This window comes from Bubalus kerabau, chromosome 4 (genome assembly GCF_029407905.1).
Source record: "Bubalus kerabau isolate K-KA32 ecotype Philippines breed swamp buffalo chromosome 4, PCC_UOA_SB_1v2, whole genome shotgun sequence".
NCBI classification, from domain to species: domain Eukaryota; kingdom Metazoa; phylum Chordata; class Mammalia; order Artiodactyla; family Bovidae; genus Bubalus; species Bubalus kerabau.
Genome location: NC_073627.1, coordinates 37,926,171 through 37,950,694, shown reverse-complemented (window position 1 = coordinate 37,950,694; position 24,524 = coordinate 37,926,171). Strand labels below are relative to the sequence as shown.

General features: G+C 54.5%; 2 protein-coding genes across 11 annotated transcripts in view; one reads left to right on the top strand and one right to left on the bottom strand.

Annotated features, from left to right (window-relative positions):
• Positions 1–17,910, bottom strand: part of KIF1C (kinesin family member 1C) — a 22,176-nt gene extending 4,266 nt beyond the window's left edge. The window contains exons 1-21 of one of the 4 annotated variants that reach the window (XM_055576789.1): positions 17,664–17,910; positions 15,868–15,988; positions 15,483–15,618; positions 15,012–15,088; positions 14,488–14,667; positions 13,818–13,883; positions 13,261–13,439; positions 13,059–13,170; positions 12,596–12,673; positions 12,393–12,458; positions 12,226–12,301; positions 11,654–11,732; positions 11,326–11,471; positions 10,167–10,336; positions 9,928–10,007; positions 9,724–9,799; positions 5,570–5,649; positions 4,644–4,738; positions 991–1,074; positions 420–606; positions 203–275 (exon numbers count right to left, since the gene is read on the bottom strand). In XM_055576789.1, coding sequence (XP_055432764.1) covers positions 203–275; positions 420–606; positions 991–1,074; positions 4,644–4,738; positions 5,570–5,649; positions 9,724–9,799; positions 9,928–10,007; positions 10,167–10,336; positions 11,326–11,471; positions 11,654–11,732; positions 12,226–12,301; positions 12,393–12,458; positions 12,596–12,673; positions 13,059–13,170; positions 13,261–13,439; positions 13,818–13,883; positions 14,488–14,667; positions 15,012–15,088; positions 15,483–15,546 — 1,968 coding nt within the window. In that variant the 5' untranslated portion in view covers positions 15,547–15,618; positions 15,868–15,988; positions 17,664–17,910. The remainder of the gene's footprint in view (positions 1–202; positions 276–419; positions 607–990; positions 1,075–4,643; positions 4,739–5,569; positions 5,650–9,723; positions 9,800–9,927; positions 10,008–10,166; positions 10,337–11,325; positions 11,472–11,653; positions 11,733–12,225; positions 12,302–12,392; positions 12,459–12,595; positions 12,674–13,058; positions 13,171–13,260; positions 13,440–13,817; positions 13,884–14,487; positions 14,668–15,011; positions 15,089–15,482; positions 15,619–15,867; positions 15,989–17,663) is intronic. The other 3 variants (XM_055576786.1, XM_055576787.1, XM_055576788.1) reach the window with 3 other exon arrangements.
• On the top strand, positions 17,659–24,523 carry INCA1 (inhibitor of CDK, cyclin A1 interacting protein 1). 7 transcript variants are annotated; one of them, XM_055576797.1, is made up of 8 exons: positions 17,659–18,338; positions 19,723–19,810; positions 21,888–21,989; positions 22,074–22,187; positions 22,421–22,460; positions 22,738–22,931; positions 23,395–23,560; positions 23,791–24,523. In XM_055576797.1, the coding sequence occupies exons 4-8, from the start codon at positions 22,135–22,137 to the stop codon at positions 23,935–23,937; spliced, it is 600 nt and encodes a 199-aa protein (XP_055432772.1). In that variant the 5' UTR covers positions 17,659–18,338; positions 19,723–19,810; positions 21,888–21,989; positions 22,074–22,134; the 3' UTR covers positions 23,938–24,523. The 7 variants fall into 7 exon arrangements, with proteins under 7 accessions (XP_055432772.1, XP_055432771.1, XP_055432768.1 ...); XM_055576796.1 differs by having other exon boundaries at positions 17,659–18,406; XM_055576793.1 differs by lacking the exon at positions 21,888–21,989 and having other exon boundaries at positions 17,659–18,107.
• The last annotated feature ends 1 nt before the right edge of the window (position 24,524 follows it).

The window sequence follows — 24,524 nt, the reverse complement described above, 5'->3', positions numbered from 1 at the left end:
GATGTATGGGTTCTTCCCTGGGTTACATTTCTCTTCTGTCTCCTCCTAGACACCACCTCTACCCGCCAGCCCAGAGCCACTCACTACTGTGACTCAGTGGGAGTCAGGCTGAAGTGCTGCCAGCCCACCTCCCACCTGCCTGTCTGCATTCCACGCCCTCGCAACCCTCGCCTTCCCGACAACGCCCCTGCCAGCCCCTCACCAGCCGCTGCTGCTCCAGAAGAAGGTCAGCCTCTTCCTTTTCCTTTCTGTACTGGTTCTCCAGATCCTGAAGCCTGGAGTTGGGTGGGAGGGGAGGCAAAGCTGTGAGGCTCCCAAGCCACCTCAATGGGGCATCTAACAACCAGTAGATGCTGGAGGATGGGGGCCTGAGAGGAATGGCCAGGAGAGCCTGGTGCCTGATCACCCTCCCCACACACCTCTTCTCCATCTCCAGCTTGATGTCGATGCCTTGCTGCTCCAGCAGTTCCTTCTGGGCAAAGTTCCAGTCAACGGGCTCGGAGGGCGGTCCTGGGGGTGGGGGGACCCCTCGCTCCCGCTCCAGCCGTGCCTGCTCTGGGTGATTGAAGCGGAACACGTGGTTCTTGCCCATCACAATCCTATTCCCTGGAGAAGGAAGGATGGAGATGTGGGCTCACTCCCCAGAGCAGGACCCCTTCCTCACGCCCTAAGTGTAAGGGGCCTTGCCCACCAATTGAAGGAGCCCACACACCATCTCTCCCTTCACCCGAAGTCCAGGGCGATCAGAGCCAAGGCTCCCCCAGTTGACCCTGGAAACTGCCCTGCCCCGAGAGTCACAGGAAGTCAGGAACTGGGCATCCTCTTCCTGTTGCCCTGAGGCAGCAAGACAAACCAAACCCTGGCTCCTTGCCCCTTCCCAGTCGATCTTCATATCCCACGCTGTCTCCTATTTATCTCTGAGTCCTGCCCAGGACTCACCCACGAAGCTCTTCCTTGCACAGCCAGGCCCCTCACTACACCCTCCTCTACCTGACTTCAGCACCACAGGCTCAGTCACAAGTTTCCCATTGACATAGGTCTCAGCTCCTTCGCAGGGCTCCAGGGTGACCACCACTGAGGCAAGGAGAGAGAAGAAGGAGGGATCAGGCTCCAGGGGAAGAGGGGTAAGGTCACAGATTCCCACCCTGCATTCCCCCCCAAAACACACATGCACCCCAGTTCCACCCTCCAGTACCTGTTGGGGGTGCCATGGCCCCTCTGGTGGCAGGCAGCATGGGAAAGGAAGAGCAGAAGGAGGGTTAGAGCCCCAGCTGCAGCTCCCACGAGCCTCGGCGGTGGTGGGGGTGGGGGGTGCTGCCTGTTCACCCTCCACCAGCCTCTCCAGCAGTGGCTTAACAAGCCTGGAACTCTCAGAGGACATGGTCTCTCAGGTCCAACTGGTCGGTGGGCCCTGTCTGTCATTCCTGCCATCCAGACGACAACTCACTCCCTCCTTCCCAAACAACACTGTGCCTAGCCAGGTCTGGATTCCTCCAGTGGGCTCCTAGCCCCACTTCTGTCTGAAGCAGCTTGCAAATTGCTACCGACTAATCCTCTCAAGCCACAGTCCACAGATCGCTATCTTCACGGGATGAGATTAAAGTCAACCCAAGCCACAGTCTATCAAGGTACTCCTTGTACAAATCACAGAGCCTTCCTCTTGTGGGACACAAAGATGCCTGAGCCAGCTCCCTGTCCTCAGGGACAGGTGCCCCATGGTCAGGGGGCCCTGAATTTCAAAGGCCCTGAATTTCTGTGACTCCTTAGTGGAGGGACACTGAGCAGTCACCCGATCTCTCAGAGCTATACAATGGGACAACAAAGTCTTTCCGTACAGAGTGGCTGAAAGGCTCAAACACAGTGATGCACGAAAATGAGTTATTTATGTTACAAGGAACAGAGAAACCAGAACAAATGGTAACATAAAGCAAAGATGAGCCTATGGGTACTGGGGGAGAACAAAAATAGCACAGAGGAACTTGGCTTATGGGCAGAGGACTGGAAATGATCATGGGAAAGTGCTAACTTTTGAGTTGATGCTCGAAGGGAAACTCAGATCAAGGGGCAGAAATGATGGAGAAGATGGCAGACAGATGGAATAAAACATAATTTGTGTCCAAGCCCAGTAATGGAAGGTGGTGGCAGAGGAGAGGATGAGATGACTGTAAGGCCATGAGCTGGCTATTTTGCCCTTATTTCCCACCACACCCCAAATCATCCATCCATTCCACAAATATACTGAGCCCCTATAATACACCAGGCACTATTTTAGGTCCTGGAAATACAGGAGATAAAAAACATAATTGCTTCTCATACAGAAATCACTTCTACTTGGTAAGACGATAAACAAGTAATTGAGGAAATAATCTAAAGTCAGGGTTGGGCGGTGATAGTTGTAGTGGAAGGAAATGGGGCCAGGAGAGAACCCAGGTGAACACGCAGAGATCTGAACTGAGGCAGCCAGGACTCACAACTCTGCCCCTACAGCCAGCCATGCTGCATCCCAACCCAGTTCTCCTGCTAGCTGTGTGTGACACGCTCAGTTGTGTCTGACTCTTTTGCAACACTGTGTGCTACAGCCCACCAGGCTCCTCTGTGCGTGGAATTCTCCAGGTAAGAATACTGGAGTAGGTTGCTATTTCCTCCTCCAGGGCATCTCCCGACACAGGGACTGAACCTGGGTCTCCTGCACTGCAGGACATTCTTTACCATCTGAGCCACCAGGGAAGCTAGCTGTGTGGTCTCAGGCAAGTTCCCCAACCCCAGGAACCTCAGCTCCCTCACCTGGGAGCTGTATGAAAAAATACAAGTACACGGTAAGTAATAACTATTCTTCCATGTTCATGACTGCATCCCTGCGGCCTGCTCTTCTCAGCCTGTCTTTGGTCTTAAGTCTGCTGTTAAGAGCAAAGGCCCAAACAGACTCACCCTTTACACAGCCCCCATCTTTGGGGAGGGCTTCCCAGGTGGCTCAGTGGTAAAGAATCTGCCTGCCAAGCAGGAGACTCACATCTGATCCCTGGGTTGGGAAGGTCCCCTCGAGAAGGAAATGGCCACCTACTCCAGTATTCTGGCCTGGGAAATCCCCTGCATGGACAGAGGAGCCTGGTGGCCTAAAGTCCATGGTGTCACCAAGAGTCGGACATGACCGAGCGACTAAACAATGTCTTTAGGGCATAGAACAGCTGCTGTTTTCACTGTGATGTAACCAATGTGTGCCTGTCTTCTTCCCACACACACTCTGAGCTCCCCCTCAAGGGTGGGTTGGCTCCAAGGGCCTTCTGTGGTTTCGGTATCACCCCAGAACACAGCTTGAGGGAACCGCAGAACAGGAACTCGGCACTCACTCACTGGGCTGAACTGATTTAACAGTTCACAGCTCGCAATGCCGGAAGCGTGTGCCGCCACTGGGGACCCGAACCAGGCGATAATCCACTGACCCTGAACTGGAATGGAAGCTCACCTGGCAGGTGTTCAATCTGAGCTGCAGGCCGTGAGAATGCGTCTTTTCTTATTTTAAAACACGCCCGTATCCCATCCCCCTACCCTACCTGCCATCCCCCACGCCGCGCTGAGGCACACAGCACCAGCTCGAGGTGACAGACAGCTCAGGTGTGACACAGCATGGACACCAAGGACTCAGGTGTGACACGGCCAGCCTCCCTGCCCAACTCGCTTCCCAGAGTTCCACTTTACTCGGGCCCTGCTGCTGCTACTAAGTCGCTTCAGTCGTGTCCGACTCTGTGCGACCCCATAGATGGCAGCCCACTAGGCTCCCCCGTCCCTAGGATTCTCAAGGCAATCACACTGGAGTGGGTTGCCATTTCCTTCTCCAATGCATGAAAGTGAAAAGTGAAAGTGAAGTCGCTCAGTCGTGTCCGACCCTCAGCGACCCCATGGACTGCAGCCTTCCAGGCTCCTCCGTCCATGGGATTTTCCAGGCAAGAGTGCTGGAGTGGGGTGCCATTGCCTTCTCCGTCACTCGGGCCCAGTTGAATACAAATCAGTCCATTAAAAAAAAAAAAATGACTGAGCCAGAACAAAACGTGACCTCAGAACACACCCTAAGTAGTACTTCACCACGAGCGTTGTGGTACTACCCGTCAGACACACTACTACCTGAGGGCTCGTGATTCCTACAAGCTTTTGCTGCTGTGGCCAGAAACAGCTAAAAACCTCTGAAAGTTTTACAGCCAAAAGGATACACACGTCAACTAACTGCTTAGAACATTTGCATTCATAGCTGGACAGGTAAGTAGGTTTTCAGAGATAAATTCAGATATCCCACTGAAAAAGTACAAGTTTTCATAAAAAATGACCAAGGTGCTATTTGAGGCTAAAAAATCAAGCAAGAGGGCTGGATCTCCTCTTCCCCAAAATCCTACCCTCTGGACCCACAGTCTCCTGTTTCTGCCTTGGGGACCTTCACCACCCCTGCCCCTTGTAAACACTCTGCACCCTGAGGGTGGGTGCAGACAGCAGGGCCCCCATGGCTGACCAGGAGCTTGAAGCCCCTCTCAGGGTGGACATATCCCTCGCACACGACCACACTCCCAGAGCCCAACCCAGGCCTCTGCATTCAGCATGAGGGAGCGTGCTCTCTCCTTGTCTGGCCACTCCACTCTCACCCCCTCAGCCATTACCTTCTCCGTCTGACTGAGGGATGCTCCGGAACAGGCAATGTTGTTCCCGGATGAACTGCCCCGTCAGCTTGATGTCCACATCGACCTGACCGACCCTGGGGAAGCAACGACCGACATTTTCTGAGCATGTGCCAGTCATACATATGCCAAGCCCCTTCTGAACCAAAATGTTCATCTGACTCAATCAACCAAGTATAATTATTCCCATTTTGCAGAAGAGGAAGCTGAGGCTGAGAGAGAGAAGTAACTTGCCCAAAGTCAGGCAGGATGGCAGTGGTGAAACTGGGGTGTGAGCTCAGATCTGCCTGGCTCCAAGCCCGCATCTGTTATGTACTGTCATGTAGCAAAGAGGGAAGGGAACCTGCAGTGGGGTGGATGCTCTCAGTCTCGGTTCCCATATCCTTCCCATGATGATCACCAAGGACAGCTGAATAGCCTGTGGTGGAAGAGGAAGGAACACTCCCACCCACTTACCTCCAGGAGGTGAGAGAGGAGGCTCTGAGACCTGGGGGTTCATTAGCATTAGCCAGTGAAGCCACCTGCCACGTGGGCACTGTCCCTCAACAGCGTGGGGTCAGGGTCATGTTTCCCTTCACTCCCCCGACCCCAAGGGAAGGTTCCACTAACTGATGCCCAGGCGATGGTGCTGCAGAACCAGCACGTGGTGGTCGAGTTCCACCCGCTCTCTGCCCCAGGAGATCAGGACCCAGCCACACCAGCGTTGGGCTCATTTGGTCCCAGGAGGCGTGTCACCCCCACCAAAGGTAGGCTCAGCTGGTTCTCAGGAAGCCCGGAGAGCTAGTAGGGCTGCAGAAGAGCTGACCTGAGACTCAGAAGGTCCCCATGAGGTCACTAGGAAAGGCAGGTCCCTCTACAACCAACCTCCAAAAAGAGAGACCGTCCCACAGGCCCAGAGCAAAGGCTACCTGGTGACACCATCTTTGATGTGGTAGAGCAGACACTCGGACATCAGGGGGTCTTCGTTCAGGTTCACCAGGTGCGGAGTCTGAGGGGGAGGGGGAAGCAGTCAGCAGAGTGCCGTCAGGAGGGAGGGAAGGCATTCTGGCAAACATCTCTGCAGGTGAGCTCTCCCAGCTCCTGCTGCCACTTATCTGACCCACCCTACCCTCTCCTCACACACAAGACACCCCCACCCTTCTAGCTGCTTCCCAGGCCCCACCAGTCTCCCTGAAGGAAACCTTGGCAGCTACCTGCCCTTGCCCTGCTTTCCCTCTGGCCCCAGGCTCATCATTTCTTCCTTCAAGATACATGGTGCCACTTGTGGGGGTGGGAGGGAAGGTAACGAGAGAGGACTGCTCAGACCTCTCCTGCCCACACCTCAACCCCACCTAACTCAAGTCTGCTTTTGCAGCCTGTACCTCTGGGCCTCCTCCACGGCTGGGCCCAGCTCACTTAGCCCAAGCCCCTTTCCAGGGCGTCCTCTCCCCTTCCGAGCTCCCACCCACTGGACTCTGAGCCCTCACTCCTGAAGCAGAGCTCCTACATCCCTGGCTGTCCTCCTGCCTGGAACAGCCCCCCTCCCCGCCCCACCCCCACCCGTCAAAATCATTCATTTCCCGTCCCTCTTGGTCTGTCTCAAATGCCACCTCTTCCACGAAGCTTTCCTAAGCCTTCCACCTGAACACAAGATCCCCTGCCTGTTCTCCAAGGAGTTACTGTGCCTCTAGGTACAAGACCCTACTGAGGCGCCAGGCAGGACACAGAGATGAGCCAAACCCAAATGCTGCTGTCCCATCAGTCAGGAAATCAGAGTCAACAAGGGGAGATAAGATTGGGCGTGGAAACACCATCACAGGTGAGAAACGCACGTCTCACAGTAGACTTTCTGAACTTCTCATGCCCTCACTTAGCTCATTCATTCATTTATCCCATTGTATCCTGGAAGGGGCTTATACACAAAGATGAGTACAGTGAAGACCAATGTCTTCACTGTAGTCGCTCAGGCGAGTCAGGGGAACTTCATGGAAAAGGCAGTATGGGACCTGGTCTCTGACGATGAGGAGGACGTGAACATGCAGAAGGAGGGGTCTGAACAAAGGCAGGGAAGCCAGAAAGCACAGGGTACGGGCGAAACGCTCAGCAGTCAAGTCCCCATGTTTCTCTGGGAGTTCCCCTGAACAGGAAGCCCAAGGCCATGTCCATGGTGGGTGTGATGAGTATCTATGTCCGATCCTCCACCAGGCTCCTCAACAATCATTCTCCAACACCTGCTCTTCTCCAGAAGGACGGTGCCATCCCTCTCGACCCTGCAGTGTCTGGCCTGCCTGGGAATGGCAAACACTGATGGGCCCTAGAAGCAGAAAGCAATCTGTCCCCTGGGAGAGGAGACACAATTTAGGACAGTGCTTTTCAATCTCTGTTCAGCCCAGGAACCCTTTGTTCACATGAAACCTTACCAAGAGGCCTAACACATCAAGCAGATAAGCAGAGAGCTGCTCAGGTCGAAGTGGGGGTGGGGGACGCACAGTTCTGTCCTGCTCCCCACTCCCCCTATTTTGGCCCCGTGAAGGAAGCTCCCAGCCAGGTTTGAAGATGACCAACTTAAGAAGACCTTAGGCCTGGGGCAAGGTCCCAGAATGAGGGGGCTTTCCCGAAGGTTCCTGGCTCTCCCCAGGACAAACTGGAGCTTTGGCCCCCAAGACCGAATTCTTCGCTGGACTTTTCCTAGGCTGGAGTCACCCCCACTAAACCTGTTTCTCCTGTGAGTCTAACAGCTTTTTCTCTGAAATCCACATGACTTTTAAACCCATGAGAAAGGGTTCATCTTCACCATCAGGAGAAAATGGAAAAGTTACCTCCTCTAAAACATCTTTTTTTTTTAACCAATCAGATTGGCAAAGATGAAAAAGGTGAAGAGGGTAAATGAACATGAGCTCTCAGATATGTTGTTCTGGGAGTCTAAGTGGGCGTGGTTAATAATCTCTGGAGGCAAAACAGATCAAAATCTGACTGTTGGACCCCAAATCTCCACTTCTAGGAATTCGTTCTACAGACCACGAACTATTTTTAAGCCTATCTTCTATAACATTGTTCACAGTATCAGAGAATGGGAAATGACCTAAATGTCCATCAGTAGGAAGCTGGTTAAAAAAATTTATATTATTTGATGTCTATACAATAGAATATCCTGACACTGTGGGGAAGAAAACAACAGCAGACAGAACTATGATACATTGTTACGTGAAAAAAATAGCGTGTCAGGTATGGAACCGTTGCTACTGCAAAGAGAGAAGTGTGCCTGAGTATGTGGCTGATTTTCTCTCACACACGCCTGCAGGTGTGGAGATGACCTCTAGAACACAGCAGAAGCTGCTAACAGGACTCGCCTCTGGGAGGGCAAGCTGAGGGTGGGAAGGAAGGTTTCCTTTTCACTCCACACACCTCACCGCCTGTGAATGCCACCTTTACAAGAACGAAACAAAAGCCCCTCCCATTGGTCCCAGGCTTGAGCAGGTGGCATCCTGTGCTGTGAGAACCCTGTCAGTCTGTCCATGCCTCCCAACCTCTCCCCAGCCCTGCAGCTGTGGCAGAAGGTCCAGAGGTACCCGGCACTGCGAGGTGATGGATGGGCAAGCCACACTGAGAGCCTCTTTCCAGACCCTACTCCCAGGTGTAGGCCTCCTGGGGACCCCAAAACCCCAGGTACCTAGCCCCAGACCTGTCGGCCCCCCTCCATCACCCACAGGCAGCCCTCTCGCTCCCCAGGCTGAGCCTCAGGCAAACACCTCTCCTCTGTTTGGATCCCGGTTCAGGGGTCCCTGCTTGCTCAGTCTCCCAGATGCCTTGTCCACCTGAAATTCGGAGGGGTCTCCCTCCAACAATCCACCGCCTGGAAGGGGTGTGTCACTCTTAGGGCCCGGTCCCATTATGCTTGGTACCAAGGCCCAGACAGGCATGACTCCCTTCTAGCGCTAGGACTGGAAGTTCCTGCCCTGCTCACCGGCCCCGGTACAGCTGTGCTGGCCCCAGTCCACTCTGGTTGGTGGGTCCTTGTGCTGTGCTGGTTGTTACAGGTTCTGAATATCATTTCTCCCTCCTCCAACTGAGCCTCATCACTCCTGCCCTGCTTCCTTCCTTCTTTCCTCGCCACAGAGACTTTCTGAGCTCTGACTACACCACCGGCATATACCAGGCCCCACTCTGGCGACAAGAGTCCACATTTGCTCAGCCCCATGTTTTCCCTGCTCCCACCACCCCATCCATCTTTCAGGCTACACTTTCCAAACCACCTTCTCCAGGAAACCAGTTTCCACAAGTCTCCAGGCTACACTGATACATCCATCTTTAAACCTTTTGCTGCCTTTCCAATCAACATCTTACAATTTAGTGCTCATTCTTCCTCTATTCCTTTACAGTCTTGTCTTCCCAAGCTAACCTTTCAAAACTTTCATTTTTTAGGTATGGGGTTTTGTTTGTTGAGTAGGTATCACATGCACAGGGTTGTTGTTATTTAGTCACTAAGTCACATCTGACTCTTTTCAATCCCATGACGGTAGCCCACCATACTCCTCTGTCCATGGGATTTCCCAAGCCAGAATCCTGGAGTGGACTGCCATTTCCTACTCCAGGGGATCTTCCCGACTCAGGGATTGAACCTGCATCTCCTGTATTGCAGGCGGATTCTTTTTCACTGAGCCACCAAAAGTAGATCACATGCACAGGGTATAAAATCCAAATAATACAGAAGAGCACATCGTGGAAAAGTCACTTTCCCAATCAACCTGTACTCTCCCCAGCCTCTCCCTTCCTAGGATAACCACCATAACCAGTTTCTTATGAATCCAGAAACACACGCTATGCGTGAACTCACACACGTGTGGGCTTCTGTCTGTCAATACCTAGTTCTTCCCTGGCATCCTTCTGTGGTCCCTAGATGGATGGAGAAGACAGGGACAGCCTGATAACACAGACAGCAGGTGGCAGGAGTAAGGACAGAGACGATGGAGGACCAATTCAGAGACCTCAGAAAGCAGAGTTAGAACTCACTACCCTGCCACCCCAACCCTCTTCTCTCAGCACCCAGAGTCTCCCAGGCCTCCTCATTCAGCCCCTCACTCACCTTCTTTGGAGAGAAGACGCCCACGGTTCCCCCATCTTCCCGGACAGCCACCCCCATCTCAGCCAGCAGTGCTTCTCTGTAGGCACAGGAGAGGCGGATATTGGTCTTGTCCTCAGGACCCACAAACCCATTCCGGGCAGGGCCCGACCTCCCCTCCCCACCCTGCTCTTTCCGGGGCTCCAGCTGTGGGCCCCACCCCCACACCTCTCCATCCTCAAGGCCTCCGTCTTACGGAGTTTCTCCTCCCAGGTTTCATTCAGCTCAGCGATAATCTTCTCTGTCTCCTGTGGGCACAAACAGGCAGGGATCAGGACAGTCTGGGACAAGCCCTCCCAGGGGGCCATGCTACTCCAAGGATGCCTTCTTCCTCTTGGACCTTGGCTTTGGAGAAAAAACTCTCAGCGGCCCCCAGGCCCCGCCCCTTCTCTGCTCCAGCATCCCACCTGCAGCCTCTCCATGGCCTCCTCAGGCCCAATCTGGGGCTCAGCATTAGGGGAGAATGAGGGCTCCAGCTCCCCATTGTGAGCTGCGGGGGATGAGGGCGAAGCTGGGGCAGAGGGTGACGACAGAACCGGCAAAGCACCTTCGGGACTCCCCTCGTCCACCTTCCGGCCTAGGAGGGAGAAAGAAGTAAAAGGAGGCTAAGGAAAGATGCATCTGACAAGAGACAGAGATCTCACACGAGACCAGCCTGTAAGGACTACAGAAGACATGTGGTCCACTCCCACCAAGTGGAAAGCCTTCCTACTACAGGCTTGACGAATGGACACTGAGTCTCTGCTTGTTCCCCTCCAGTGATGGAGAGCTCATTAGTAAACAAGGCAGCCAGTTCCTTCTACTGTTAGTTGACATGCACTATCAGAAAGTGCTTTGCTGTGCTGAGCTGAAATCTGAAATGTACCTGTTTCTAGTTCTGCCTTCTGGGATGAGAGGGACTACTTTTTTTTTTCTTGTGCAAGACTACCCTTCAAATGTACAGAGGCCAACATCGCATCTACCATCTCTTCCCAAGAACCCTTATTTTCCCCATCATGCCCCTGAGCACCCTGACTCCTCAAAGGGATGGACCCCAAGACTGAATGCAAAACCCACACTGGACACAGTTAACATGGACCACAGATTCTCTAATACAGATGCCATTTCAGGGTAGAGAGACCAAGCCTCACATTTCAGAAACTACTCCAAGTTGACTGTAATTAAGTTTGCGATCAATTTAATTCCCAATATTTCACAAGAATTTCTGTCAAAGCAGATGCCCAGCAGTATATTCTTGATGACTTACAGTGTAAGTCACAAATGCATGACTGGCTATTTATTCCTGCTCCTATTATTTCAGTAGTTCCAGGAGCCTGTCAAGGTCCCTCTGAATCCTGCCTGCCCCTCCTTGGGAGGACCTGTCCCTCCCAGCTGTCACATCTGAAGGCATGATCTGTCACCTCTCCATATCTGCAGTCACCTCTCCATATCTGCAGCTAAGTCATGGGGCACATATGGGCTCTTCTGGGTAGTGGTCCCTCCCTGGCTCCAGGCCTGGACAAAGGCAAATCAGGAGGGATGAGGTGGGCCCAGGGGCCTCCCGAGCTGCTCCTCCCAGAGGCCCACCTCCCAGGGCCGAGGCGGAGAGCCCTTGAGCCATGAGCAGCTCCCGCAGCCGGGCCACCTCTTCCTGCAGCTCCCGGATTAGCCGGGCGTTAGGGTCCTCATTGATGACAGCGTTGCAGCGGATCTGCTTGGTGCGGTCAGCATACCTGGGGGAGGAGGGAGGAGCGGGACCGGTGAGGGCCAGACACAGACGACCTTGGTCTGCTGCCTGATGCCCTCTCTCCCTTCCACGTTTCCTCACAGTGGGGTAGAATTGAAGGTCAGCCCTCTGTCATGCACAGGCTCCTGGCACTTCTCATGTCCCACCCCAGCCCTGCCAGAGCCCCACCTGAGGGTGCTAAGAGTCTCTTCGTAATTGATGTCCGCGGGGCTCAGGGCTGCAATCATTGCTGTGCGGGAATTCCCACCTGTGAATGGAGAGCACGGGAAAGCTTAAGCCGGGCGGAGTTCTAAGAAAAGTCAGACTGGGTCTCAGGGGCAGGGGGGCCTCACGACCCAGGCAGAGGTCTGAGAGGGTCACTGTTCAAGGTAAGGTGAAGCTAAGAGCTGAAGCTGATCATGAAACTGACGGTCAGAGAAGTGGGGACATCAGACATCTGTGGGATGGTCAGAGGTCAGGGAGAGGAGGGTGAAGTCAGAGGCGGCTGTGGGGTCTGAGGGTTCCCAGGGAGCCCCAGGTCAGTGAGGCCCTTGGCTTGGCAAGGAGGGTATGACCTTGATCTCAGAATGAGGACACTGTCTAAAGGATGCCCCAGGCTCAGGCGGGGAGTCAGGGGACAACTGGAGGACTTGAGGTCCCAGGGGCAGCAGTGGGTCTGGTCAGATGCATCAACAGGGGTTAGCAGGACTGGTGGCAGGGTCGGCAGAGAAAGAGAGAGAGAGAGAGGAGGAGTCCCTCACCCAGATTCTCCTTGAGCAGCCAGGTGAGCACAGAGTCCCTGTAAGGGATAAAATCCGACTTCCGCTTCTTTGATTGCTGAAGGACGGAAGGGGGAAAGGGGGTCAGGGTGGCCACCTGCTTTGTTCATTTTCCCAGAGCCTCTTCTCCTCCCACGCCCAGCTCTCACCATGTCCGCAAGGGCCGAGATCACCTTCCCCAGAGTGGTCAGGGACTTGTTGATGTTGGCGCCTTCCTGGTGAGAGGAACGTGGGGAATGAGGCCTTCTTCTCCTTCGCCCCTCCTCCCCACAGCCAGAGCCTCACATTACAAGCAGGAACCACCGCCCTCAGCGCCCAACACGGCCCTGTGCGTCCCTCCCAAGCACCTCACCTTTAGGCGCATGCCCCGGGCCCCTGAGGAGTCGGCCCGCTCGCTGCCAGCAAGGTCCACCAAACTGATCTTACTGACCTGGTCAGAGGAAGGAAGCAGGAGGTGACTGGGCAGTTAGTGGGGAATGGAAAAAGCCAGGAATGAGGGAGGAAGGGGGAATAGGTAAGAAGACAGTGAGGGCTTAGTTACTTGTCCATTTGTTCATTTATTTGTTTACGATGTTCACATGCCCTCTGTGTGCCAGGACAAGGCACAGTGGGCTCCAAGCTCTGCCCTGATGAATCTAGCAAGAAGGACAAACACTCAAACAGGAGATTGCATCCCACTGATCTGATGGAGAAAGCACAGGGCAGGGGCCATGGGAGCCCAGAGGTGGCCCTCGACCAAGCCTGGGCAGGGAGGGAGGACACAAGGCCCACTGATCTCATCTCTGTCTCTGTGACCAGGCGGGAGGGGGCCCTACCTTCTCTGAGTCCAGTCCAGTGAGCTGGTCGTGACAGCGCTGCGTGAAGACAATGGTGAAGACAGCGTGGGAACGGCTGCTGGTCTCATTCATGTTGGTGGCAGCCACAGTCCTGGGTGGGGGAGGGAGTGATCAGTGGGTCCTGCCCCGCACCTTCCTAAGCCCGGCTCCCTTACCCCTCCACCCCGTCAGCCTGCCTCACCGCGCCTTATTGCCACAGTCCATGAGGTCAGCAATGTCAGCGTAGGAGGTCACAGCCAGTTTAGACAGGTCCTGCACGTAGGGGCCCAGGATGGGGTGCTCTCGGACCCTCAGAGAGCCCCGACTCTTGGGGTTCAAGAGGTCTCGTACCCTCTCGCAGTAGATCTCCATGTAGCTCACCTGAGTGGGAGGAGCAAACTAAACACCACAAAGCTAACAACCATAACCAGTGTAAAACTTACTGTGGACTCCCACTGGATACAACACAGGTAACACTGAGCGTTTACTATGTTTACCCTGCATTGCTAAGCATTTTACAAGCACAAGCTCACCCAATCCTCCCAATAACCCTAGGAGGGGACCCCTGATCATTATCATTTTAGACAAACATCCTCAGGAGCCGAAAGAGAAACTGTTTGACCAAAGCCGGCAGAGCCTAGACTAGATCCCAGGCTGCCTGACTCCAAAGATGCCCTTGGTCTTAATCACTCTGTTCACCTCCTCCCTACCCAGGGGACACTGTACCACCTCCAGCCCCCTCCCAAGACCTGGGCTTACCTCCACAGAATAGGATAGCTCAGCGCTCTGGTTCTTACTAACACGAGAGAAGAGGTCCTCACAGAGCTGGAGGGGGACACAGAGAGGCACAGAGATGCTGCTGTTCACTGCACACCTGCGAAGCCCAGCACCAGCCAGGCCAGGTCTCAGGTGACCTTGTTTAACCCTTACCACAGCCCCAAGGGAGGGATGGGATCATTTGCATTTTACAGAAGGGAGAGTCACTCTGAGAGGTTGGCTTGCCCAGGATCTCAGGCTAGTATTCAGTGAGCCAAAATGCAAACCCAGAGCCCATGTGCAAGGCCACAGTGCTGCAGTCAGGAAGAATATGGGTCAATTCTCAGCTATCCATAACTGATTTTTCCTATGGTCAATGCCTTGACTACACCAGTCTACAGCAGAACTACACTCGCAAGTAATTCCAAGACAAGGTAAGACGGCAGAAACTGGTAGAAGCAAGCTTCAGACTCAGGGCTCTCTGCCACCAAAGCAGTGGCTCTTCTCACTGAGCCCTCTTGGCCCTAATGTCCAGGCTGTGGCCAACCTCAACCCCCATCACCTTCCCTATTTCTGAGGACCTCAGAGAACCGTCACCCCTGAGACCCGGACCTTCCTCCCCTAGAGGCAGCTGAAGATGCTCCTGCCTCGGCCTCCCTGCCAGGCCCCGTACCTGGGGCACGATGCCCTGCTGCCCCGGCTCCTGCCGCCCCATCATGGTGTAGGACTTCCCAGCCCCCGTCTGCCCATAGGCAAAGATGCACACATTGTAGCCTTCAAAGGCATGCAGCAGCATCTCCTCTCCAATGTCCCGATACACCTGCTGCTGAGATGCAAACTGGGGGTCCTCCGCCTAGGTGAAAGGGGGCAAGAGAGACAGCAGGAACCCTACATGACTTTGTCCTTGGTATCCAGGTGCCCAAAGGTCCTGTGTGCTCCCTATCCCCATCATGGTCCTGATGGTCCCAGAAGATCCCATCTGGTCTCCTGCTGGTCCTCATTACCCTGGGGACTCTGCCTCTGCCTCCCCCTCCCAGTCCAAGTCACAGGCACAGGGTCCTACCTACCCCCACCCACAGGTGCTGGTCCTCCCAACCCATCCCCTGGAGGTCCAATTTCCTAGCAACGCCCCCTTCCCCAGGACCTAAAACCCCTGTCCCTCATTGCTTAGCTCTTCCCCCAGCCCAGCAACCTCACCGAAGTGTGTGACCAGTAGGAGTAATCGAAAGTGAAGCTTTTGGGGGCATCCTTGCTCTGTTTGGGATTGATGATGGCTGAGAGCAAAGGAAGTAAGGCCAAAGTCAGGTACTCCCAACCTCTGCCCACTCCCCACAAGCCCCTAGAATCCAGGTATCCCATTTCCCACCTCTATCCTAATTCATCTCTCCCCTTTAACACTCCCCACCCCCTCCAGGCACCAAAGCTAATTTTGGCTTCCCAGGACCCGCCCCCCCTCCCGGCTGCCTCCCTGGATTGGGCAATGGAGGGCTTCAGGCCAACATTCCCCCTCCCAGGGACTGAGAGCATGGAAAGGCCAGCCCCTGTCCTTACAACTAGCACCTGCTCTGTGCCCAGCACAGCCCTCCTCCCGGTTCGGCCCAGCAGGCCTGGCCGGTATAGTGGGCCTAGCCTGCCCTGCCTGTGCCCAGCCGGGCCCTTGGGACTCACTCACAGGTGGTGCTGCCCTGCATGCTGACCACACACTTGGCATCCTGGCTGGTCTCGCGGGCATTAAAGGGCCGAACTCTCACTGCCACTTTCACTGAGGCACCAGCCATGGCTCCAGTATGCCCACCCTTCTCAGCTGGAGAAGAGAGACAGAAGAGGTGTGAGAGTGGCTGGGGGACCCCGATGTCACCTCCCAGCTTCTCTCAGGAACCAGCCTCTCCACCCCATCCCGTCCCCGGCTATCCAGCCCCTGAAAGACCTAGTTTGTGTTCCCCTGGCCTTCCTCCCCAATGTCACTCTCCTCGGGGACTCCCGGAGGTGCGCCTGCCTCTCTCCCCAGCCATATCCCAGCTCAGAGGGACCTGGGTTGTCACCCCAGAGTTACCTGGCGTCCTGGCCCCAGACCAGGGGAGCTGTATCAGTTCTGGCTGCCACCGGCCCTCGTAGGAGGAGCCCCATCCTACACTGGGGGCCTGGCCGCGCCAGCTGGGGCTGTGGGGGAAACCCTGGTTGTAGGGGAAGAGTGGTTAGGAGGCACCAATGGCTCCAGAGGTGTGTCTGGGCTGCCAGGGTTGGAGGGCAAGGGGTAGGGGGTAATATCAGGAAAAGTGAGGCCGGCTGTCCCTCTGGAGTGGCCAAATGCAATGTGAATCCAAGGGCAGAGATGGTGATATTTTTATTCCTCGTCACTCACAAGTGTACTGGACATTCAGATAGAAAAGAGAGAAAGACGCTGGACAGAGGACAATTGAGACACATGGTCAGAGACACTGAGGCCGGTGGGAAGCAGGGGCAGAAAGTCCCCGACACCACGACACCAAGAAAACCAGAGCGACCAAGACTGAGATTATGCTACAAGGGAAATAATGGAAGAAATGGAAAGGAACACCTAGAGGACAGCAAACACAGAAATGTTCAACAGGCAGTACTAAAGCATAAACCGGAAGCCCAGAAAAGAGATGAGAGAAAATCCCAAACATAAGACCTGCCCTAAAATTCCCCAACAGGGTCAGTCAGGGAGAAGTAGAAACCAGTTCCCACCTAAGGTCCATGACCTGCATACAGAGGGAAGGACTGCTGATGGTCAAAGTCCAATGGCTGGAGGTCCAGCCCAGAACTGGGCTCCATAGGGCCTGCCTGTAAGCCCCAAACCCCTTGCCCAGCCCCCAGCACTTCCTCCTTAGGATCCAGGACAATGGGCAGGAGAGGGTGGGGTTATCCTGTAACCATCCTACCATCCCCCAGGGTCCTCTGTTAAGGATCCAGAATACCTGTGTTTAGAGGAAGTAGGGTACCCCTGAAAAGGGAGAGAAGGGAAAGGAAGCAGGCAGGTCCCAGCTCTAGCCTGGGGCTAATGCGATGGCGTCCACTGTCCTGGGGAAGGTGCCAGGCTGGAGCCCAGGAATGTGGGTGATCTGGTGCCCACACCCAGGGAGGAGAAGCTGAGCAGCCCACACCCACGGACAACAGGGTGGAGGGTTGTGAATACAGATCAGGGATGCTGGGTCCCCCTTCTGTGGCCCTCGAGGGCCTCAAACCCCTGTCCTGCTGGGCCGCACCTCACCAGCCTTTCTGGCCAGGGCATGGAGGGGTGAGAGGGCTGGTCTGTCCAGGACAGGAAGGGAGTAGCTGAAACCACAGGGGCTGTCTAGGGGAAGAACAGCCCTGACCCCCAGACCCTGACTAGGGGACGGAACGGACACACTGTGGTGACGCCCTGACAGGTTCTGGGACTGGGAATGGGGTGGCACTGCTGGGGGCCTGTGGCGTAAAGGACTCAGAGAGAGGTACAGGGGTCGGCCAGTGCACTGTATAGGGGCAGGGGGGTACCGGGAGGAGCCGCGGCTGGAGTGAGGCCGACTGACCCCAAAGAGGTCCTCAGGCCACCTGCACCTTGCCCGCCCCGCAGTTTTCACACAGGCCCCCGGCTCGGCCTTTCTGGGCGGCCATGCGGATCCTGTCCTCCAGACCAGTCAACCGACGGCCGGCCCGGGCCTGGCACCTCTCTGCGCCTCCGCGGGACAAACAGCACATGATCCCGGCTCCCGCGGCCAGCCGGCCCCCACCGAGTGGTGCAAACCGGGACCCCGGCTCCCCGCCCCACTGCCCGGCACATTCCTCCGCGGGCGTCCCCTCCCTCACCCCCCCCCCCCCCCCCGCCACTGCTTCCCCAGCTCTCACCTCGTCGCGGCGGGGCTCCCGGAGCTGCTGGGCAGAGTGCAAAGGGACAAACTTTCCGGGAAGCGTGAGACGGGAGCGGGGGCGATCCGGGGCCGGTTCGGGGCTGCCCCCGCCCCTCGCCGGGTCCCCGGGCGGCGGGCGGCGGACTCGCGCCCCGGGGGCGGCAGCAGTAGCGGCGCCAGCGGCCGGCGCCCGCCCGGGCAGCGCGAGCTGGGGCGGGAGCGAGGGGCGGGGGACCGGCGAGCGCGCGCGCGCGGATGGGAGGGCGGGCGCGCGCCGTTGCGAGAACGGCCCAGGAGCGACCCGGACAGCTGTTAAAGGGGCAATGTCCCCGGGACTGAGGGACCCACTAGGCGGAGACAGGGGAACTGAGTTGCGGACGCGGGAGGGCGACCCATAAGCCGGAACTCCAGAGGGTGGCCAGCCCCACAGAAGCCGGGAAAGGTGGGGGCTGACCCCCGTAGGGGACCCAGGCCCCTGACGCGCGCACGTCGCCGCCGTCGGAGGCGCGCTCAGGGGGTGGAGCCGCCAGCCAAGCCCCGCCCAGGAGGTGGTGCGGTGCAGGCCCCGCCCCAAGGCTCGAGGCACTGGTCGGCTCCGCCCTCGGCTCCTGTCGCCGCCTCACTCCTCAGCGCCTGGTGTAACGTTCTAGAATTCGACGCGCAGCTGCCTCAGGTGCCCTGGCCAAGTGCAGTCGGCAGCGGCACCACCACTCGGGCGCTGTGTCTCTGCCTGGTCCTTAGGTTCGACAGGGCCCGCATTGCCGTGTCGCCCCCTCAGGCCCAGGCCACTCCTGCCTGCCCAGCCTGGCCCCAGCAGGCCTCAGCCCCGCAGGGCCCACCACCTGGAAGCCACATCAACTCCTCAGCCCCCAAATTGTGCCTTCAGGCTTAGCAGCTCCTCACGCCTGGGTCAGCTGCCAAGGGTCCCTTGAGCTCCCTAAGGGGTTTTCCTTTAAGCCTTCCCTCTGGACAGGGCTTTCCACCCCCAACGACCTCCAGGCTCTAGCTAACTCAGCCCGGCCAGATTCCTCGGGTCCTCTTCTGCCCTGTCAGACTCAGGTTCCCCTCCCAGACTTGGCTGCCCCCCTACCTCCGTGCTGCCCCGCCCTCCCCCAAGCCCGTCAACCATCCAGGACTCTTTCTAGCTTCCTTAGCCTCATCTTTCTCTTAGATCTGGATCGCCGCCCAACTAGACACCCAATTACTAAGGTCTGAATGTCCCTCAGCGGCCACCTGCTCCCTAGTTCAGCTTCCTCTGCTCTGGCCCAAGATATTCCATTAAAACCCCATCTGCCCTTTCAGCCTAGCTTTACTGGCATTTGCCAGCTCAGCTTTAAATACTCTTCTCCTCATTCTTCATTTCCTTTCTCAGCCCATCTTAGTAACCTTTGAATAAATACCTATTCACCTGCAACAGTTTCCAATTTTCTGGCATTTATGCTGCCTCTCCTAACTCATCTAACATTCTTATCTGCATTGTCTGCCCACCCCAACTGGCTCTCAGGTCCCCTTTTGCTGTCTGGAATTGTGGTCCTGTGTAACTGACCTCTGCTCACCTTCTACATCTCTAGACATTCCCACTGCCCCCTCCTTCCTCGTCACCAATTGACCTTGACTGCTCTGTCCACACTTACCTTTCATTAACACCTCATTCCTGGTTTGTTTACCAACCCTCAGTTTTCTAACTGGCCCCAGGCACCAGTTCTGTACCAATTATCCCCAAATGCCTTTTGCTCTGTCTAATTCACCTCTCATTCTTTTTCATTTCATTATCCCATATTGCCAGTTCAGTCACTCAACTGCCATCTGTAAATTTCACTTACTCTGTGTATTCGGCTTAGGAAAAAAGATTTTTTTTTTTAATCTTTCACCATTTCTACATTTCCTGTGTTTGCTGTCTTGATTGTGTATGTTCAACTAATGAAAATATTCAGCACTTGAAATGCCTTTTCAGCTTTCTTTCCTTTCTTCTGGACCTATACATCTTCTTTCCAATCTTTACATTCACTCATGGTGAATTACATGAGTGAATGATTCATTTTCCATTATCTTCCCAGCACCAACGAGGAGACTCAATCCAGCCTCCTAACCCAGTCCAGTCATGCAAGTACAGGAAGATGCAGACAACCTTATCCCTTTTGCCAAGTGAGTCCTCCCCACACAGTGGGGGAGGGGGGAATGAGATGGAGGCAGGATTCCATGTCTGGGTTCTTCCCCAAGAGGAGTACGAAATAAGAAACAAGAATCTCGGTGCCTGGTCTCAGGAGATTGGTGATTTATTAATTTACTCAGCAAATTATTTTTGAACACTAATAGTGTTCTAGGCACTGAATATTAGGAATTGGGGATTCAGCAATTAGAAAGATAGGGGTCCTGCTTATAGAGCCAACATTCTACAGGGAGGAAATAGAATGTGTACATGAATAAATATAATTACAAATAGTAGTAAGCACATGAAAAAATAAATGTACAGTATAATGTAAGTAGAATATCTCTGAGACACAAGTATATAGAGTGTGACTGTGGAAGGGGAAGAGGAGATGAGTTTGAATTGAGATCTGAAAAATGGGAAGGAGCCAGTCTGCTAAGAACCAGGGAGTAGAAGAAGGAATGGTAGGTTTGAAAAAACAAAACGAAGTCCTAAGAAAAGAACTAACTTTCTGTCTTCTAGGACCAGGAAGCCCATCAGCAAGTTAGTGATCAAGGGAAAAGTGGAGTTAAAGGCAGACAGGTGGAGGCCAGTCACATAGGACCTTATGGGCCATTGAAAAGAATTTGAACGTTATGCTAAGGACAGTAGAAATCAGTGGGAGTTTCTAAGCAAGGAAATGACATGAGCAGACTTTCTTTTCCTTCAACTTTTTTATTATGGAAAATTTCAAACAACCACAGAAGTAGAGAAAATAGTAACCACGACACTGGAGTACCATTTTTAGTCAGCTGCAATAATTATCATTAGATGGATAATCTTTGTTTTTTGGATACACCACTTGTCTTCTGGGATCTTAGCTCCCCAACCAAAGATTGAACCTGGGCTCTCAGCGGCAAGAGTGCTGAGTGCTGAGTGCTGAGTCCTAACCATTGGACCACTAGGGAAGTCCCTGGTGGATAATTTTTTTCTTGATACACCCATTCAGCCTCCTGCTACTTAGACCATTTTGAAGTAACTTTAAACAGGGTATTATTTCACATAATCATTTCTAAAAGATTACTCCGACTGTTATGTGCAGACTAGATTGTTGAGGGATTCAAATGGAAGCAGGGAATGGAGGAGGACGCAATTGCAATAGTCCAAAGAGGGGAAAACGTGCTGGAATATGGTGGTGGGAGTGGAAATGGTGAACGGTAGTTAAATTTGAGTGTATTTCAGATGTAGAACTCACAGGATTTGCTGATAGATTGGATATGAGGGGTGAGGCCGAGTGAGGCATACCAGATTTTTGGTTGTAGCAACTGGGCGTTTGGGGTGCCTTTTGGCAAGATGGGGAAAGCTAGGAAGGAGGTGTTGAGTGGGCAGTTGAACCTGCGAATCTGAAGTCCAGGGGAGGAGCTAGAGCTGGAAATACAGATTTGGGAGTCATCAGCACATTGATGGTATTTAAAGTCATGGACCTGGGTGAGATCACCTACGGAGGAATGAAGATAAAGGGCCGAAGCCCTGGGACTTTCTTCTAGAGAGCAGGAGAGCAGACATCTGGTCAGTCAGTCTGGCAGCTTTAGAAGTGATGAGAACTGTTCTCAAACAACTTTTGCACACCCTACCTAAAGGATATTAGTATTTCTGAGTTGTTGTTTACTCGCTAGGTCATGTCGAACTCTTTGTGACCCCATGGACTGTAGCACGCCAGGCTTCTCTGTCCATGGTATTTTTCCAGGCAAGAATACTGGAGTGGGTTGCTATTTCCTTCTCCAGGGGATCTTCCTGACCCAGGGATCGAACCCTCATCTCCTGCTTGGCAGGCAGATTCTTTACCACTGAGCAACTAGGGTAGCCCCTAGTGCTTCTGAAATGGGGAGATATAGCAGGAGTGAATAGAGACTCTGCTCTCCCGGATGCTTGCATTGACTAAAAGGAACCTGTTGAATCACTTGAGTAGCCAGGGCCTCCCTTTCTAACAGCCCTGCTTGCTAAGTATGATGTTCTCTGGTTGTGGGGTATAGAAGTTTGAGAATCAGTGAGATCTGAGGCTCAGACAATTGCTAATCTCCATGCTCACTCCAGCTCCAACTGCCTTTCAAATCAAAGTCTTCACCACCTTTCTCATCTAAAATGGATAAGGGAGGACATGGCCTGAGGGAGCCTGGGCAGCTGTGTGGTCCTGTGGTAAGATAAGACTCCTCAATCCCTGGAGTGAGTAGGTACCGTAAGGGAAGAGCCAGAACTGAGCCTACCTTGTCCTCACCTCAGGTGTTCTAGGGTGGTCAGCCGATCTCCACCCCCCTGCTTGCCTTCCCAGAGCCTCGGACTGATGCCCCAGCGCTATGGAGACACCTTCTGGGAGAATCTTAGTCAAAGGCCCAGGTGGGAGAAATGGAGAAACGGGACTAACCAGAGGTGGGAAGGGGAGGCTGTACAATTTTAAACTACCATAAAGCCTTACTGTAGCAATAAGTCCTAGTCTCAGGATAACTGCCCCACCAAGTGATGGACATGGTAGCTCCTAATGCCAGGTAGGTGGTTGGGAGAGGTTGTTAGAGAAACAACATGGATAGGGATATTCTCTTTGCACTTAGCCCCCTTTTTGTGCTTTACAGCCCCACCTGGATGGAGGAACAGTACACCCCACCCTTGCTGGTATGATGAACTTTCTGCCCTTTGACACTTCTTGGTTAAGATCACACCCACTGCCATCCCATCCCCAGCTCCCCTTATTCTCCCTTCCCTCTGGTCTCCCCCAGCTAGTGCACTGAGCAGGCCCTCCTTCCTATGAATCAGTCATCATGTTTTCCAGATCACAGCCATGTTTTTGTAATCTGGTCTTCCCAAGACCCCTGGTTCCCTATTTCAGTCCAAGCTCCCCCGAGAGACTCATTTCTGCCTTCTAGCTCCCTCTCCCTATTATCTGGTACAGAGAGCCACTGGTTGCTCCCAGCCTGGCCAGTATGGCCCTGAAGGACTCCCACCTCCTGAGGTGCTCTGCAGAAGAAAAAGGAGGAGGCCACGTTCAGGAGGAATGCAGCAGGGATCTGGGGGCATCCCAGCCCGGGTAAGGGCGGTCACTCATCACTTGGAGGATCTAAGGAGGCGACAGAGAATCATCAATGAGTAAGGAGACACATCAGGGCTCTGGGAGCCAAACGGTATGGGGACAGGGTGGCTTGAACTAAGAAAGAGGTGGAGAGCTTTGAGGGAATTGGAGGTTGCTTGGGAGTGTGCCATGGTCTTGATGAGATTGAAGCAAAGTTTCCCATAATATGGGAAGGAGGAGGGAACGAAGGAATGGGGGATTAGTCACCTGAGCTGAAAGGAGTGGAACCCTGGTTACTAAAGACAGGAAAGCACTCCACAGAACTGGAGGATGGTGCAAAGCTAGAGGTCACCTCTGAGCCCCCAGATGGGAAACTACTTCAGTCTGAGGGGAGCAGAAGGTTGGAAGTGGAGAGTTGGAAGTCAAATGATAACACTCCTGGGTCCCAGCAGGAACTAGTTCAGGGCGGGAAGATGAAGAATGGAGAGACAGGAAGCCTGGCCTCCAGGCCCCTCTTTCCTAAGCCTTAAGTCTCCACAGACTGAAGAAGGCCCAGTGGGGCAGCTCTGGGGCTGCGTCTGGGCCTCTGCTGGTTGACAGCGATGGCTGTGGCTTCCCCAGCACCACCGAACACCCTGATCGGGAAGAGGAGAGGGCAGACTATCCACAGGAGGAGGACCACTTCCTCATTTCTGGCAGGGCCCAGGTATGGATGGCTGAAGAGGACTTTGGTGGGTGGTGATGTGGACCCCTGGTCTTGCATGGGGAGACAGGGGAAGCCAAGAGCCACATGGGATAGCTGGATGTGAGAGGGACAAAAGTAAAGTAGGCCAGATCCTGAGACTTGGGGGTACCTGGGTTTGGGGCCTAGGAAATCTGAAGACCTATTGTTTCTTTTCTTTTTTTTTTTTCCCCTTCTTTTTTTTTTCCTTACAGCTGCTTTGGTCTCCCTGGAGTCCCCTGGGCCAGGAGGGGTCTTGTCTCTCCAGGCAGCTGGGCTCTATGGGCTCCTTCAGCGCTGTCACAGCCACTAGGAACCCCTTTTACCATCCCTGGTGGGTGGAACTGCAGTCTGAGGAGTAGGGAGAAACTGTCCAAACCCAAGACGCTGGCCGTGCCTCAGGGGCCTAGGATTGGGAGCTGGAATCTCCAGTATTTCGGACATCAAGGCATTCCTCCTTTCCTTGGCCTCTCCCATCTTCCTCTCCCCGCCTCTGAACTAGGCACGAGCAGCCCCGATGGCCTCCCCTCTCCACTCTCAGAGGAGCCCCCCAAGGCTCCCTGCCACTATTCTCTTCGTTCTGTTATTAAAAAGCAAGCAAGTGGAGCCCAGAGTTGTCTTTCTCTCCGCGATGTAGTGATGGGGAGGCTTATGGGGAGGGAGGGCTCCTTTCAGCTTCGCGATGACCCCGCCAAAATGAAGTTGGGCTGATACCCCCAAATTCAAGGAGTTGTACCCGAAAACTTAGTCCTGCCCGCTCCAGTGTTCCCCACCCGGCTCTCCGGGCCGAGGTCACGTCAGTCGGCGGAGCTTCCGCCTCCAGGACCCCGCATCCTGCCCTTCAGCGCGGCCGCCCCTTCTGGGACTTCCCGGCAGCCCGTCCCTCCGCCTGGCTCGCGGCCCTGGAAGCCGAGTCCCTCCGGCCAGCGCCCCACCCAGACCCAGACGT